The sequence below is a fragment of the Vespula pensylvanica genome, chromosome 12 (genome assembly GCF_014466175.1).
Source record: "Vespula pensylvanica isolate Volc-1 chromosome 12, ASM1446617v1, whole genome shotgun sequence".
NCBI classification, from domain to species: domain Eukaryota; kingdom Metazoa; phylum Arthropoda; class Insecta; order Hymenoptera; family Vespidae; genus Vespula; species Vespula pensylvanica.
Genome location: NC_057696.1, coordinates 74,822 through 93,911, shown reverse-complemented (window position 1 = coordinate 93,911; position 19,090 = coordinate 74,822). Strand labels below are relative to the sequence as shown.

The 19,090-nt window shown below is 30.6% G+C and overlaps 1 protein-coding gene and 1 long non-coding RNA gene across 12 annotated transcripts in view; both read left to right on the top strand.

The window, feature by feature from the left end:
- The window catches only part of LOC122633417 (protein sprint), a 139,974-nt gene extending 133,427 nt beyond the window's left edge, over nt 1-6,547 (top strand). For all 11 annotated transcript variants that reach the window (XM_043821261.1, XM_043821259.1, XM_043821262.1 and 8 more), the window contains 5 exons: nt 3,275-3,735; nt 3,840-3,971; nt 4,047-4,289; nt 4,393-4,585; nt 4,707-6,547. In XM_043821261.1, coding sequence (XP_043677196.1) covers nt 3,275-3,735; nt 3,840-3,971; nt 4,047-4,289; nt 4,393-4,585; nt 4,707-4,810 — 1,133 coding nt within the window. In that variant the 3' untranslated portion in view covers nt 4,811-6,547. The remainder of the gene's footprint in view (nt 1-3,274; nt 3,736-3,839; nt 3,972-4,046; nt 4,290-4,392; nt 4,586-4,706) is intronic.
- A 1,882-nt stretch (nt 6,548-8,429) lies between these two features.
- The window catches only part of LOC122633303, a 56,363-nt gene continuing 45,702 nt past the window's right edge, over nt 8,430-19,090 (top strand). Inside the window, exons 1-2 of the long non-coding RNA XR_006328078.1 lie at nt 8,430-8,686; nt 10,575-10,637. This is a non-coding gene — a long non-coding RNA (uncharacterized LOC122633303). The remainder of the gene's footprint in view (nt 8,687-10,574; nt 10,638-19,090) is intronic.

The following is a 19,090-nucleotide window of genomic DNA, read 5'->3' as shown; positions in this document are numbered from 1 at the left end:
TAGGTATTCATGGCAATAATTGATTGAGCGATTCGTTATACGAATGAATATAATTTCGATCAATATAATTAATCGTGATAAAAAGGGATACAACCGTAAAGAGTTAACCGGAAACAGATCTTATATGAAAACATTGACCTTAAACGTTGACTTAGCTGGTTGAATCCTTCTGTACATATTAATTAATATGTTGCACAACAAGTATCTTATATAATGAGGTTTTAGCTCATTGTATTGTTGTTCTCTTTATAACCGATAAAATGTCGCATTATATCGGAGACAATGCAAAATTGGCTCGTCAATTTAATTGTCCCTTATTCTAAGCCTTTTTTTTTTTTTCTTTCTCTAGCGGATTTTTGATTTCATTATATGCAAACTGATATTTTCCAATGTTTGTTTACTATTGTTACATTGTCACGTCATAATATCAGCATGTTTCGTCTACAAATGAAGAAGGCTTTGAATGTATATTATTTATCTAAAGTATGACATTTGATAGCGTTGGAAGAATAGTAAACATATTGAAGAGTGGGGATAATCGAACAGTGGAAGAATCATATTTTTCCGACAAAAAGTTTATACATCTTTGTATCAGGGATTTATTTTTGAAGATCGATTTTCTTCGCAATGTATTTTTGAAGAAGGATTTATTTAAGAATTTTATTCAAAATTTATGCAAATCTTATCTAAGAACAAAGTATACCGAAGCGAGCGTTAACTTTTGATCGCTATATTTGATCATTTATTATCATAAAATAAAATTGTTTCTCATCTGTTATACTTTCATCCATGAATTTTCAAATCAATAATTTCTTCTGATAAATTGTCTAAATAATCATCTTTGGAACAATCAACGTAACGTCCATGTTGTGTAATATTAAGTATGTGAACATGCTGTTTATTCTATGATCAATGAAAATTTTTTAGAAAATGTTCTTAAACCATTAAGAATAAGGCCGTTAATTAATAAAGAAGTGCTTTCGCGATATTGCCTATGTTAATATTAATATGTCTATTACATCGCTCTTTATTATTTTATATTGACAGATTTGTTTGGAAATTATATTCTATTTGATTTTTAGTGCTTAGTTTTCAGACTTTAAATAGCACGAAGAAAATATTTTAATAATAGCGATTGGACAATGCTAGAAAATTCATCTCTAGAAAGATTAACATAGAGTATGACAACGCTAATAGTCTGAGTGCATTCAAGGACGAATTGCACGTGTCGATAATTACAATCGTTTTTTTCGCATAAAAATCAGGCGACTCGGATTCAGGTTTCTAGACTATTGTGATAAACTTACCGTCTCGCCGTCATGTTCCTAATCTTTTCAAGCAGTCTTACAACTTGCATCTCATTTCAAAACAAAGCCCTTGTAAGTATTCAGATTAATTTTTTATTCGTAAGGAACAATTTTAGATTTTGTTGTATTATTAGTATTTAACGATGTATTTCCGAAGAATATATCAATGAAATATATTGCTTCGCGCAAAGGAGAGAACGGATTGTAACATTAACGGCAAAATTAAACAACTAGATGCTCCAAAAGATTACCTTATAAAATGGTATTATACATTTTTGTAGATCATCGGCGATGCCTTTTTGAATTCTATATTGTAATATTTAAAAAATAATTAGCGTGATTACTGGTATAATTATTGATTTAATTAATGACGATAAGTCTAAGATAAATGTTGTGTTTAGAGCACATAGAGTACTAAACGAAGAAAGCCTGAATTCTGTATGAACTTAACGATAAACGTCCGTCCTCGAACGAAGACAGAGTTCAATGGTATCGAGAAAGTTTATTGTTGTGTCATCAGAGAAGTTGGTAGGGGTTTCTTCAGGTAGTCGAGCAGACTACTCGACCAGATCTTATTATTGTTTGGTGCCAGCTGATCAGACGAGAATCGTCGACGCTCAAAAGTAGACGTTGCTAGAGTTTGTTATCGCTTCGATCGAGTTCGAAGTGATAACGATATTGAGATCGAAGCTTGGCTATTTTCTTTTTGAGAAGAAAAGCACCTTCTGAGAAAGAAGATACGTAATTCTGATGCTTTCGAAATCAGTTGAATTTAATGTTTTATCGTATTTTACTTAAGGTGTAGGTACAGTTCCAAAACTTTCCATGAAAAAGTGACATTTTCTTTCAAGAAAAAATATCGGTAATCATTCGTATGGAAATCAGTGTTGGTGAACAAGCGTAGTAGCGTGCAAGTGTTTGAACTTTCTCGTTGATGGAACGAAAACGTTTGTCTCTAGGAACAACAGTATCTCTGTCCGTAACATTCTTCAATGTTATAAATGATAAAGTGTCATTAAACCTTCGTCGACGGTCAAAGGCACGTTCCATTAATCGAGCCACGGGTCATGTCAATACGATTAGTCTATCTGGTTTATCCGGAATGTTTTATAAGATTACATTAATGTTTTATAAGATTACAAAAAAAAAAATACAAATTTTCTAAAGTTTATCTTATGTACATTCCATTTATATTGCATATAGATAGACATCAAAATAGCAAAATGACTTCTGATTTTATGATTACGCGCATCGTTTGGTATCGTTAACGTAACAGAAATTTTCCTAAGCTCTCATTTAATCGTAGCGATGAACTTTTGACATCGAATAAAAAATTCGTATGGATATTATACTCTCTGGTTGAAACTAATATTGTGATTTACTTGGTAGTAAAAAAAGATCGAAAATGCTCAATTTTTCCGTCGAGGATAATGACGAGCGAACCAAATTCTGTGTTAATACGCGTACCATGTTTCACCAGATCGGAAGATGGTTTCGTTGTCTTTACAAGAAGTTCCAACGAGGTGTAAATATTTTTAAACGTAAGCTTTGTTTATCTTAACAGATTATTTAAAAATGTACAGTTCTTTGCGGAGGATCAATGCATCTATGCGTTCGAGAAAATCAATCGATGGGATTGAAATATTCATATATGCATTCGATGAATTTTTAGCTTACGCTTTCTCGACAAGAACAGAATATTATATACAATATATAACAACCATGAATTGCATTAATGACGTAGTTATACATTGAATAATTAATCGGTACGGTATACACTCCCAAGAATAGTGAATTGGTAATTTCAAATGATCATCCTTGCAGTGACTCGACTCCACAGAGCACTCGAATCGTTTCGTTTGCAAAGGATTAACTACAGAAATATTTTTTAAACTAAAAGATCTCCGTATTTTTTGTGTTATATTAAGTCCATGTTTTTTTTTTTTTTTTTTTTTTTTAATTTTCAGCACCACCGCGATTACAAGCTCTAAGGAATCGCGATGTGAGTGGTACTGGTTCAACAATAAGATCGTACGCCCTTCAATTAGCAGCCGACAAAACAACCACATTCTCCCAAAATATCGACAATTTCATTCAATGCACGAAGGAAGGCAAAGAAGCGAGCCCTCATGTGGTCATGAGGAACATGCGACAATTTATGTCGGGAATGAAGAATTATTTGGTGAAGCATGGGGAAAGAGAGTTCGAAAAGGAAGTCGAGAAAGAGAGATTAAAGCTAAAACCGAACGAATTTTTGAATCTTGATGCTATTCTGGAAGGTGTGATGATGGGTCTCGTTGTACGGCCACTCAGAGAGCATGTTTATAGGCTCTTCGTTGATCATTATGCTAGCAACGGCTCTCTTCAAACACTCGCTGAAAGTATTCAACATGCCCAGGGTAAACACGTTCAAGATCTTGGTGTTCGAGTTAGTATATTTTTCGATTATTGATCATTTATAGATCTTATAGTTTTTAATAGTTACTATGTCATAGAATGGATGTTAAAATGATTTGTTATTATATTCAATAGCCAAAAATTATACCTCCGTCGGAATCAAGTCTGGAACGTATATTGAAGTACCTCGAGCGATTACAGAAAGCAGATTCCCCATTGGATAAGTTGGAGAATTTATTAGCTGCAATATCTGCAATATTTAACTCTGTAAATATAAGAAAAATAATTAAGTTAAGGTGACTTAATTATCATAAATATTAAATCTTATAATTATTTTCATAGGTAAAACATGCCAATTCCGGAAGGCATGTGACACTAGGCGCAGACGATCTTTTACCTCTTCTCGTCTGGGTATTGGTTCGTGGTAAGGTCGTGGATGCCGAAGTTGAAGCCGAGTATATGTGGGGCCTCCTCCATCCTTCTCTTCTTACTGGAGAAGGTGGTTATTACTTGACGACGCTCTCTAGTGCGGTGCACGTGTTGAAGACTTTTAAATCCAGTCACGGAACAATGTCCACATTAAACGTGAGGAACTACGAACCGTAGACTTTAATTTCAAAGAAAACTGTCATTAAGAATATTAATTTATTTGATTTAAAAATTATATTAAAAAATGTTTATCTTTTAGGGCTGTGGAACGCCAGACTGCTCTTCCGTTCTACGTATTCTTGTACCAGATGAATTGCATGGTTCTTTGAATACTAGAACGTTACCAGTGCGGCCGAATATGAATACCAGAGATATTTGCCGCATTCTTGCACACAAAATAAGATGCACCAATCCTCAGGATTATGGTCTTTTCAAATTGGTGCAAGGAGAAGGTATTGTACCGTTTAATTTATTAGTACTATTATTCATACTATTCGTATTAAAACAGGACCCTGATTAGTGATTGCAATTAACAATATTCCTTGTATACATGTATTGTATTTTACTTTTTAGAAACGCTGTTAGGCGATCATGAATGTCCGCAAGAGCTCTCTCACTGCCTTTTTGCCTATAAACGAATCGATGCGAAGATAGCCTGGCCGAAAACCAGTTCTTGAACGTCGCAAAACAGCGTATTTTTTATTAAACTAAATTAGATTTGTATCATTCTCGTGTTGTTCGTAAGTTCGTGACACATTGTCATTCTATAATTATTCTACTTTGACTGAACTATTTAATAGGAAACTTCTATGAAACTGGTGTGTCAATCCATGTAACTGATTGTATCTTATATACATTTCGTGTTATTGCGAATAGTATTGTTCTATCAGATCTGTACAACATTTTTTCTCAATCAGAATTTTTTAAAGATCTTTTTAATTACAATCTATGCATATAAGAATTTTATTCCACGAAGGCATTGTTACACGCTTAGTTTCCTTTTAAAGCACCCATCTAACCTTTCATGAACAATAAAAAGCTTTATAAAGATTTATATCTTATCTTCAAAATACTTGCCATTTTAGTACTCGTAGTACTTTTTCATCATAAAAAGTTTAAAATAATGGTATATCTCATAAACTTGTAAAGAGATAAAGCATTCGACAATATGACTTATTTTTCTTTTCAATTGTTAACATTTTTACTGAAAGATATTTTCCTTGTTAAGACACATGTGTAAAATTCACAACCAGGTAGTTGAAAATATTTCAAGCAGGTGCTACTTTTAAAAAAGTTAGCTGTATCAAACGTACTGCGCTATTTAAAACTAAATCTTATACGGAAAGTGTAAGATAATAACATCATTCACAAATCGACGTCAAAAAATAAAGATTAAATATCGCGTATGTTCTACTTTTCCATTCGTATATATAATGTATCAGTGAAAACCATATTATTCAATATAAACATCTACATGAACGACATTACTAATACGATTATATTCTTTTAAATGAGCAGAGTGGGATTCGAATTAAGAGAACCATGTTGTTCGTAATAAAATTGTGTAGAGTATGGAACAAAAAAAATAGTTTTTCAAAATAAATATTTATTTCGACGTATATAAATTAAAAGTAGAATTAGAATCAAGTATACTTAATTCCCTTTTCCCTATAGAAAGTACGTCATTGTGTGTATTGATTAAGGACATGGCATGGTTGCAATAAAATTAACAAAAAAAAAGAAGATACAACGATAGATCTATGGTCTCTATGGTCGAAACCAACTTTGCGAAGGGAGTACTATACATTTTCTATAATTGATTAAATTGTAGGTTCTTGATACAAATTATAGAATAGAGCACAAAAGACTAGTTTAGACTCTATTTTAAGTACTTTTTATGACATATGGTGAATTACTAGATAAGCAATTTGTATTTTAGGTAATGTTCGTATATTTATTGGAAGTTGTATACATATTTTTCAACATTTTTCGAATGTTTCTTTAAGCATGCATTTTTTTAGAATTTGCTCGACTGATTTGGGCATCGATTATAGGCTATGCGATGTTATTAAGACTTGACGTGAAAACAACATTGATAATAGAAAACGATGTGCATTTCAAATATAATTACCATTAAATGAAAAATAAGATAAAAATGTGTATCACGAAATCACCGATATCCTAAATCTAAAAGCATTACTTGTAAATCCTGTACGAATCAGTGGAGCACTTATTATCCTGTGGGAGACAGTACTCGATATATGTAATATTAGTAATTATATGTACATTTCTTCTCCTCTAATTTATTAAAAGCGTTTTTAATACATGTATATGTATGTATATTCGTTTATACACGTTATACGCGTATATTCGTGTATATCTAAGACATGTATGATAAATATTCGTTGCATAGACGTGCTTTTATTCGTTTTCTTAATATGATTAACTATAATGTCAATGCTTCTAATTATGCTAGTCAAGCCAATACAAATCTAAAGTTTGTAATAGGATCTTTAAATGTAATTTTTCAGATAGGTTAATCTGTTGAAAACTATCATTCTCTTTGCGATTATTAATATTATTAATATTATTAATATCATCATCATCATCATCATCATCATCATCATCATCATCATCATCATCATCATCATCATCATCATCATATTCATCATCATCATCATCATCATCACCATCACCATCATCATCATCATCATCATCATCATCATTATCATCATCATCATCATCATCATCATTATTATTATTATTATTATTATCATCATCACATCTGTAATATGTAACTTTATGCTCAATAAACATTTTTCTATAATTCCAATTGATGGGAAATACACGTGAAAGACATTATTTCGAGAAGAATATTTTATTCATTTTTCCACAGATGTACAATGCTTAATGGCAAAAGAATTTGATAAATTCTGCGAGAAACATAATGCGCGAAAATGTGATACAGATTTATTAAGTTTCTTCCTGAAAAATAAAAAGTAATAATTAAGATAGAATTGAAGACAATTAAGTTCTAATCGATAATATAATTGTATCGACTGTCAATAACATAGTATATCTATATAAAACATAGATCAATATTCGTAAGTGAGAAATCGGTTATCTTTTGCATTTCAATCGATACAGATCTTAGCTTCTCTTTTATACTCGTTCGCTTTAATAATTTATATTTTCAACTATTTTAAATGCATTTAAACAATGTATGGAGTACAATATGGAATATAATGGAGTATAATTATATGGAGTATAATTAACTAATATTTGAAGAATGATATATTTGTTTAAACATTACATAGCTCTTTCTCTCTCTCTCTTTCTCTCTCGTAACTATATAAAATAAAATATTAATTTAATATTTCAATATACATGAATTTCGAACTCATGACATTTACCTATCTATAATGTCAACAAAAACGAATGCTCGACTGACTTTCAAAGTTATTATTGTGTCGGAATTTTTTTTAATTTCAGTAAGAAAACATCGAAGTTTTTCATATGGCTAAGCTTAAATAATTTATGTTTTCAATTATTTCTTTTTATATTTATTTAAACTATATTTTATTTTAATTATATTTATTTAAACAATGTATAATGTATAAGGAAAACAAATAATGGCACGATGCGAATTGTTTGATCATCTTGTCAGTAAGAACAATTTTTGTGTTCAGTAGCTATTAATACGACAGACGCGAGAATGGTATTTTGCAGTTTTTTGAATATGCGTTGCAACGAACATACACCTAATTTGAATGTAGCAATGAATACCACCGTGCAGGACAAGGCACCTACCTTATCCGCGGAGAGTTGTACGTTTGTGTTTATCGGTTCATAATTTCATGTAATTGACATATTTTTTTATTTTTTTAGTTTTAATATATATGTACACTTTTTTTTATTTTTAACATATATATACTTTTTTCCAATGTATCAATCGATTACTTAAGCTGTGTTTTCTCAAGCGTATTATACTTAAACCGTGACAACAATCTTATAAAAGGGACATCGATAAAAAATAAAATTGATGATTACATTTCATTTTTCTTCCTTCATATTTTTCGACTTCATTTATATATATTATATTTTCCTTTTTTTTTTTGCATGATTACAAAATATTTACGGCATATTCTGATGGTTTGTATATTCATTGTTGCATAAATACTTTTCTAAAAATCATCTTTCTCTCCCTCTCTCTCTCTCTCCCTCTCCCTCCCTCTGTCTCACTCTCCCTCCCCCCCCTCTCTCTCTCTCACACACTTATCTTTTCACCTTTTTTCTCTATTCCTTCTTAATTTCTCTGTAACTCGTCGATTGTCGAAATCTCTTTGTCCTTTCTCCAATCCCAGTTGATCGCATTATTCACGTGATCCACTCATCATCCAATTATCTGCATCCTCACCATCCCCATCTCTTGTGATGTTCCTTCTGTTTCCGCTTTCTTATCTTCTTTCGATCACGTTCTTCAATACTGTAAGCACGTACATTAGTTCCTCAAATACATATTCTTTTTATAGCACCTAAAGGCTAAGTTCAAGGTAAGATATAATTTAGTGCGTACTATCTATTATTATAAACTTTTATGTAGTATTATAACTATTAACTCTACCTCTAATTCTTTCCTAGTTTTCTTTCTTTTGATTATTTAAGTTTATAAGATCTAATAAGAAGAGATATAATAATGCTTAAATTATGTAGTTTTCATTATATTCCTAGAGTAAATTCCTTTCGTACATGATTCATTGTCTTCTTTCACGCATCAGCTTTCGGTTTATATTAGCGTTTTTCAAATAGTCACATATTACAACAATATATCATATAACAATCGTTTCGTTTTATGTTTTTGAATATTAGGTTGAGAATTTACGTATTAATCAGTAACGTATTTAAGATAGTCCAGTGAACATGGACGGCATTATTATTTGACTTTGCTGGTGAAACACAATATCATTTTGTCTATCAGTTAAGCACGGATGCCGTTAAATTCAGATAATTAGTATATTTTTCTAATGTTTTCTCTTTCAATGTACCAATTGATTGTCGAACATTTTCACATGTAAATATTCAGCGAGTCGACGAATTATCGTATTTAAAATATATTCGCAAAAATAAAATTGATTATTGCGTCATTCCTCTTTTTTTGAATTTTTTAGTCTTATTTACATGACATCGGCATTTCTTTCGAATGATATTTTTATTAATAATTCATTATTAATTAATCGTCATTTATTGTATTTCGTATCATATTCGATTTTTATATCATATGTATATATGTTTGTGAGGAGATATTCTCTATACATATTCATGTACACATACCGCGTTATTACCACATGTCGCACACACATGCTCTTACACACATAGTCGTTACACACATGCTCATTTACACACGTTTGTTTATATACACGTGCTCGTTTACACGCACATATTCGTTTATGAAGACTTTGTCCTCTATTAATGGATTTTCATTTTTTAGATTTCCAAGAATACAAGAATGAAAAAGCAACACAGAATATGCCGGCCTTTTTTCTTATACGTTCTTTTTCTTCGCCACGTATAGGTATTTATTATTGTTTTTAAAGACAAAATGAGATTTAGAAAAAAAAGGAGAGAGAGAAAGATAGCATTCGGTGTGTAAATAATGGCAGGACTGCAAATTTCTAAGAAATTCCTCGTCCGATAAAGATTGTTGAATGTTCGAGCTCGTTCAAGCATAATATAATAGGCTTCTTCAACAATAATATAAGATATAAGTTCCAAAGATCTTTCCGTTCTTAAGAATTTTTCAGTATCTCTACGCAACTAAGAAGAAACATTGATTAACTTTGTTTCTCTGAAAAGTATATTATGATGGAATATTTTAATTCTAATTTGATCTTTATTTTTTTAATATTATAGGAAGTTTATCATTACACGAGAAAGTATAGAAATTTATATATACTTTGTAATTTGGTTTATACTGTAATTCGGTTATATAACTTCGGCAATTATTATTTTATTTTGGTAATTTATAACATTTTTATTAGCTATTGGGTTTTTCTATGCAGCAACTTCCAAGTAATAAGACCTGGGCAATTGATATTGGATGAGATGTATCTTAGAGTATAAGCAACCACTACCAAGTCAATGATTACATACTTGGATACATATCGAAAAATGTTTTTTATTTAGCTTTAAATAATTTTATTACATTAAACTTCAGATATTAATTATCATAACTTTAAATTGAAGTCAATATATAAATTCGCAAAGTAGTCAATGTTAATGCTTATTCTTCAACATTTCTGATGCAGGATGATGTTTATCATGCGAAGAATCAATAATGGTTTCAGTTAGTAAATTTATTTTTTAAATGCTTCCTCAATAATTATAGCGGTTTTGTATTATAACAATAGTATCAATAATTTCTTTCTTGTTTTTTTTTCCCAGCTGAAATAAAAGAAAACATCCTACATTATTCTCTGGCAGGATATTCATTGTATAAGAATTTAAGTAAGTAAAGTTTTTTCTATTAAACATTTTCTCAATAATTGATTGATTTTTTATTATAAAGCTAAGCAATGAATGAACTGATCGAACAATGAATAAATTGTTTCACTAACATAAAAACAAAAACATTTCAAAATAGAAACAATATTGTTCGTTAATTTAAATTTGTTCGCGCTTTGCGATGTAAATTAATTTTAGGGTACTTGTGTACTTGAATCAACTGCGAGCAAGGCAGACAATCATAGAGTCAAAATTTGTTTTCAAAGTATTATTTTTTTTTTTTTAAATAGCGTACAAACTGTTCGCGTATTAGAATCAGTGGAAGATAATAAATAAATTAATATACTTCTATGTAGAGTTTAAGTAAATTAAGTTTAAATTTCATAACTAATAATTTTACAATTTTTTTATTTGTAGAATAAATTTGTTTATAATCTTCTTATAGGTCATCGTTGCGATCATGCTTTATAATTTTACAACAACGTTGAGCTATTTCATTTTCAACTTATTTCGATGTAGATATACCTTATTCTCAACTTACGCATCAATCTTTTTGAATTTTGATTTACATTAAGATGAATATTTCGGAGTCATCATAGAGCTTACTACTTAAGGAATGAAAAAATGTGAAGTTCCTTTAGTGCTCAATCACGGACGAAATGTTTAATAGGGGACGAAAGATTTGACTCGGTATGAGTTATTGATTTTTTAGATAAATTATTGACGAGCATGACAGTGAGTAATTGCTTTTTTTGAATTTACTTGCAAGTATGCCACTCTTAATTGTGTGAGTACATGCTTATTTTTGTTAATCTAGGATAGATCTTTTATTTATTCGAATCGTTTAATTAACAGTACGATTAATAAGCACTTTTCTGTTATTTTCTGCATTTTCTGCACCTTTTTCGCAATATTATTTATAAAATTGGATATTCCTCTACTTCATTAAAAAAATATGCGATGTGGTTTAATTGTGATTTACTTAGATACATTGATAGCGATTTATCAAAAAATGAAGAATACGAATTTATCAAAAAATGAAGGATAGATTCTGGAAAAGAAGTAGTGGATTATGGCCTTGTTTTTTAATTATAAAACCATTTGTTGAAAAGATTCTTAGACTAAAGATCTTAACTATTATTGCATGAAAAAGTAATTAAGTATTCCATAAATTTTGTTGATAAAAGTCTTCATAGAGTCATCTCTAAAGGGAAAATTTGAGTAGAATCATTGCTAAAATATCAAAAAGACTTTATTGCGTTGTATGTGTGAAATTACAAGAGCGCATTACATTGCACTATTTGCGTTCGACCAGCGTTTTTAGTTTGGACGGAAGATAATCCCCGTCTCTCAGTTGTCAAAGTTATAAATTTACTGGTCGTGATGAAAAAGGGCGGCGGTACAAGACTCGGAATCTGCCGATTGTTCTCCGCAAAATAACTCTTGCCAAATTTCCGCAAATTAATGGGAGAATGCAATTTCTTTGAAGGGATCTCGTGGAGCACTTGAGGGGATGCGTGATAAAGACACTTCGTAAATTTAACTTGTAACGATATATTTGGAATATACAATTGTGTAAATATACGTGTTTCGTTATTATGTGTTATTAATTGTGCTGGTTACTTCTGATTGAGGGATAACCAGTAATGTTATTAAGATTCGGTTTTCTTAATATTTTCTGTTTGACGTACGTAAATAGAATTAAACTGTGCTCTGGATGTTTCCGAGTGAGACATGGGCAGCAGCGATATTAGTAAGATTCGATTATTTTACTGTTTTGAGTTCGAAATGTATAAATTATCTATAATGAAATTTCTATTTAAAATTATAATTAAATTTCTTGAAGCGATAATGCAATTAGGGAAGAGAAAGAAAGGGAGAAAGTCAAATAAAACTTGCATGGACAGGAAAGGAAAGATGCTTATTTGTCATAAGCATGTCAAGATAATTCGTTCGAAACGTTTAACTAGTCTTATGTGGGCTTCTTTATCTTGATGATCGTATTGACTCATGATTGTCGAATTTATTAGATATTTTAAAGATAGGCGTCACATATATTTTGATGACTCCTTTTATTTAGAAGTCTACTTTCTCTATTTATTTATTGCCCGGTTCATTATATTCTCGAAATCTACATGCTAGACTAAAAATGCTTAAACTCGATCAATAATGATCATGTGTTTTTTATCTATACATTTTCTTAATGAGTGCGCAACAAATTCTCAAGGTCAAATATATGTATGTATTTATTATAGTAACATATGGCCTTTAAGAGAAAGCACTATGAATCGTTGAGAGTGCGCACACGTGCGTCAACAAACGTATAGTCATAGATTTTAGGTTCTAGAATAAGTCAATCAATTTATTTAGATCAGGATTTCTAGCTTTTAATAAACTAATTTTCGTTTTTCCCTTACCTTCATTCCTTCTACGTTCTGCATTTATGCACGTGTTTATAATTTCTTATGTATGAGAGACAGTTAAAATGTTTAATTTTCTTTTATGGTGGCTGTCATTGTAATAAAATAAAAATAAGAGTTAGACTTTGAGACGAAACGAGTCATGGGGTTTATGTGGAATAATGTGTCACTCATTAAGTAATATTATCACTTTGGAAGAAGGGATCGCAAATAAAATTATTCAAATATTTCAAACGAACTATCTTGACACGCCCACGAGCAATAAGCATCATTATTGCTTCGCTTTTGTTTTCGTTTACATTTCATCTGAACTGTCGTCTAGTTTTGTTCGTAACACTTTTTATTCCTCTAATTTAATGTTAGGCAGCATAAATAACGGTACAGGTATTTTTCGAAACAATTGTAGCACAATTAGTTAAACATAATATATTGTTATTTCCCTCACAAACTCTCCAGGATCTATAATAAAGAGGTCGGAAGTCAAAATGTATATCTCTGCCTCTGTATATATTACTACTGTACTATGCAGTCATGACGCTAAGTAACCATCACAAAGAGAACGTAACATTCGATATTTTCTCGTGTAATGCAAATTATTAGTTTTTTTTATTCAAGTGGTATCGAATTAATATATAAGGACTTTTAGGACAATTTCCAAGAAAGGTTTTTGCAAGGATTTAATATAAGTATGTTTGTATGACGCATATCAATTACATCTAATTTTAATTTATGTATCATTTTACTTAAAAAAAAAAAAAAAAAAAAAAAACAAATAAGCTATAGATTCTTAAACAACTTTTTCTATAAGAAATAAATTAGGTAGACATATATGTGGAATTGGTGATTTTAACACGTTCACGCTGGCGCTTGTTTCTACGTTTCTCTTTGTGGGGCGGCGCTCATGTTAATGCTTTTCTTCTTCCTAATCTTTTTCGATTAATATATGTTAAATTTCCATTATTGAAATTTTAACTATATGGCATTTTTTTTTTTAATTACTAAACGACCTAAATTTTTGGTGATACGCTCACTCTGACGGAAAACTCAAGCTTACATAAGATTCGAGCGCGAGCCACAGATGGTACGCGTCGACGTGAAAATGTTAATAAAAGAAAAGATTTATTGAAGGAAATAGAATTAACAAAAACAATACAGAAAAAAAATGAAATCTTTTGAATCGCGCTTAATTATTACGCGTCTTTCCTATTCTTTCGATAACAAAACAAAAAAGTGTTTGCTTCTGCACCGCTTGCGCGCGCACGCACGCACGCACGCGCGCGCGCGCACACACACACACAGACGCAAAATGAAATAAAACTTCGAAGAATTCCTAAGTGGAACGGTACGAGGAACGGTACACTCATATATGCTGAATTTCCACATATATTACTGATTATAATCCATTAGGGATAATTATCAATTAAAATAACATAATGTTTATATCGCGTCCATCTGTGAATGATTTATTTTTTCCTTCATAGTCAGCGGATACCTCTCTCCAATCCTCTCGCGTGTTAATTTTAAGCCATTTTAGACAATTGTTTTTTTATATTGTCTGTTATTTTTTATTTGATGTTTATACGTATTTTTATTGTTATTCCAAAATATGTTATTCTTGAAAAACACTGAAAAGCTTCTACAGTACGGGCCAGATCCGTAGTCTGGAGGAGTTGAAGGTTTGTCTTTTTCATATTTCTTCTCTTTTATATAAACTTACATCTTACATATATGTATCTATGTCGTTCATTTGACCAGGCTTTTTTTATAGAATACGGACATAAATATTTATTCACCAATTTCAAACCTAGGCCTAATTGTATATATTTTATTGCCACAATATCATTCTCGGTATACCTGGTCGGTACCTTCTGTTTCTTATTGCAAGTTGCATAGTTCTCTTTTTGTATTCTCGCTATACAATTCTTTACTTGTTCTTCTAACTTGGTTCCGCCACTCCTGAAAGTTTGTAACCCACTTGTTCTCCAACAATTCTCGTAATTGCACGTCATCCCTCATCTACCAATGTATTCCAAATAACAAATACTTTGTTTAATCACTCAATTTGCCCGTTTGTTTTAGGAATTCTTATAATGTTTAGTAAATATTTTGTTTTCTCGCATGCAATAAATGATTGATTATGATGAAAAGCCGCGCCGCGATCCGATATTATTCTCGGATTTTCAAAAACATAATTGATTTTTCAGTTCGTTAGTGACTTCAGCTGTATTTATACTTTTTGTAGCATACAATCACACTTTGATGAATTTGATGAATGCATTTATTACCGCAAAAATGTATTTATAGTTCTTCTTTGTAGAAGATAGAAGTCTTAAATGATCTGTATGATATGATTCTAAAGGTAATCTTTCTTTCTTTAAGATGTGTAAATAACCCTCCTGTTTATATTGTTTTCTTTCGGATAATATACAAGATACCCAACTTTTTAATGTTTTTTCGATTTTCGATCTCGCATTCAGTATCCAATAATTTTTAGACGATAAAATTTTTGTAAAATTACAGAACATTACTTTTATCATGTCGCTTTAATAATCTGTGTTTAACATTGTTTTAGGAGCAACAAAGTGTCTCCATTATGATTTTTAAATAATACATCATTTCTAATGATGTAACCATCGAGACGTCCTTTTTTTCTCACATTATTATTTTTCTGTTGCGTTTCCTTAATCTTGGCGTTCAGACAAGGATACATGGAAGAGAATTACGACTTAACGCATCTATATGTATAATGCTTTTACCTTAACGATGCTTGATAGTATAGTTAAACTCTTCTAGAAGTGCCTATCGGACTACACGTATAAACAAATGCGTAATTAATGTGAACTTACGACAATCTGTGATTATTTTGGACAGTATTCCTAATAAATAAACACGAAATCTTATTAATACTTTTATAATAGACAAAACTTCTAATTCGTGAACTGTTTCTAATTCGAAACTGATGTATCGTCATTCGGTAAGAGTAATTTTACTACTCGAATATCATATAGGGTGAAAGGCTCAATCTGATTCGCATTTCTGTAATAGAATAGCATCGCATCCGTCTGTCGACACATCAGTATGTAATTCTGTTTCCGCAATTATTCTATATAACATTAACACGGGTTTGTCGCATTAATATATATCTTTTTCAATCTGATAAATGCTTTCTTCTTTTTATCTTCAAATGAAAATTTAATAGCTCTCAATAAATTTATCAATGGACGCGTTATAATAGAGTACTTCGGTACAAATTTTTTGGGATAATTGCTCAAGTTGAGAAAATATTGAATCTGCTTCACATTAATGGATACCGGAAATTTACACACTGTTTCGATTTTAGGACGTAGATAAATAAATTGATTATTATCGGTAGTATGGCCTAAGAATTCGATTTTGTAAAAAACATTTTCCCCAATTTACTATTTGTCCTGCTTCACTTGCGCTTCTAAACATTTTATGAAGGTGTTATATTCTCGTGGCTTCATCAGTGGAATGGTTTATTAAATCATCTAAATAAGTTAAAACTATTTTGTTACGTATTTTTTCCTTTAAAAGTTTCGTTTATAAATCGTTGAAAAATCGAAAACAAATTATACAAGCCAAATGGTACTTTGCAAAATTCATAATGACCGTTAGATACTATAAAAGCTGTGTATTTTCTGCTATTTTTATTTACCGGAATATGGAAAAACCAATTTTTTATATCTAACGTACTGAAAAATTTAGTTTTTTTTTTTTTTTTTTTTTTTTTTTTATATATATATATAAAAGATCTAACTGATCTTCAATGAATGGAAATGAGTATATATCTCGTACAATTTTTTTGTTTACTTGTCGGTAGTCTATACATAATCTCGTGCCACCATCTTTCTTTTCTTTTCCTTTCCACCAATACGCTATTCGCGTAATCTCAAAAGGAAAGGCTGCATAATACTATCTGGAAGCAACTCGCTAACATACCTATTGACCTGTTCCCTTTCCATCTAGCGATAATAACCATCTAGCCCTCTGATATACCGATTCTTTGTTTTTTAAAATTATCGTCACTTCAACTTTCGTCTTTCTAGTCTTATGAAGTTGATAATCATCGATTGCGTTTTCTATTAACATATGTATTTCTCATTTGGAATATGTGATATATCTATGTTATTGCTTTTTTTTTTATATCTGTTTGTAAAATTTCCGATTCATTGATGAAATTCCGTTCATAGACGAATAAGTGCGATATAACTATCAAATATTAACTCTGCGCGAAATTCGCTAAGTATCATGTTTTCATTACGTGAACCAACGCCACGAAATCGTGTTTCTTCGCGGACTAAAGTCGAAGAATCTGATTTAATATATTGATCTACGCATATCAAACATATGTCACGATCTATGTGTATTAATGGGATGATTTTACAGTTACATTTTTCGTTACTTGCGTTACAATATCGATGTTTCGTATTTCTCGTAGTTTCGAACATTTTGTTACAAGGTGTCCCCGTTGGGCATAACTATAACTAGAGCCTTCTATGCTAAATCAGTTAATGATTTAAAATTATATTTTAATGAAACTAATGCTAAAACGACAGCTTGGTTTTGTTCCAATAAATCTATTAAATTTATTGTAAGTAGCATTCTAACATGTTTCTACTTCATTAAATTAATTTATGATTTAGTATCATAATAAGCTACACTACTCCGTTAAAAATATGTAATTAAAGCTGCTCAATTAAGATCTTATAATAGCGAACAGGCATAATTTTTCACAGATTTTGATAAATAGCGTCTCGTTTTAAAGATGATGTAATCTAGTACTCTGCTTTTTCGAATTTTTGAAAAATCTTTATATTTGTGAATGAACTATTTTAGAAAAAATATCATTTTTAACACGATTTTTTTCAAATACCTTTTCTCATTGTTAGCGTAAATCATTATAAAACCAAGGGTGATGGATAGCCTTAAATGTCAACATTTTTCACGAATGCGAACTACATCAGGAATATTCATATTTCCCTTGACTCTTAAATATAGTGTACACACATACAAAACGTGGTACGCTTGCCACGTTAGATTTTAACTGCTTAATTGCTAATTTCATATTTCCTACATTGTCTGTAACTACGCTTATAACTTTATTTCTTTTTTTCCAATTATTAAATATATGCCACCGTTTGTTTGTAATTATTAGAATGACTTCCATCAATTTTGACAGTTCGTAATGCATAAGTCTTCCGTTAGAAATTATCACTAATGAAATGACACATAACAGTCAAGGAACTCTGTGTTCAAACTAGTTCTGTTTGTTATAATATACATTTTTTGCACATTAACTAATTTACTTTGAACATTAGATTTTGTTTTTCCATATTTTGTTACTAACCATTTTTTAAATAATTTCCGATTTGGGAGTTGATATTATAAAGCTTTCTAACATCGAATTACTTACAAATACGTTTTTGAATCTATTGCTACTCGTTATAGAATTCAAAATCTACTTATACAAAATGATTATATTGTAAATATATTTATTGAATCTTGATTATTGAAATTGACTCAGATTCGATGAGTATAGGTGTATTGAATTGATTCGTTGCTAAATATTCACAGAATTATAGACCCACTGGGGTCGCGATGGAAAGTCGCGGTGGCATAAAAATTGAGCACAATTGAATATTTTCAGCAAAATCGCCATGTTTCCTATAATGAAATTAATAGGAGAATGCGATTTCTTTTGATATGTCCCGTGGAACTCGTGAGGAAGATGCCCGATAAAGAATATTTAATGAATCTAAATTGTAAATATGTATTTTTTTTTTATTTCTAGCACTATTCTTTACAATTTATCCAGCTAGGACATTCGATGAATTCATTTAACAGTTCATTATAACACGACGATACTTAACCCATGGAGAAGCATAAAAAATATCGAACTAAGTACAGTATATGTGATAGTATGGTTTAATGATGCTCATATACTACATAGTAGATCAATAGAATATTTCCTACATAGTCTTCTAGGTTGGTCGAATGAGTATAGTTCTTTTGCAG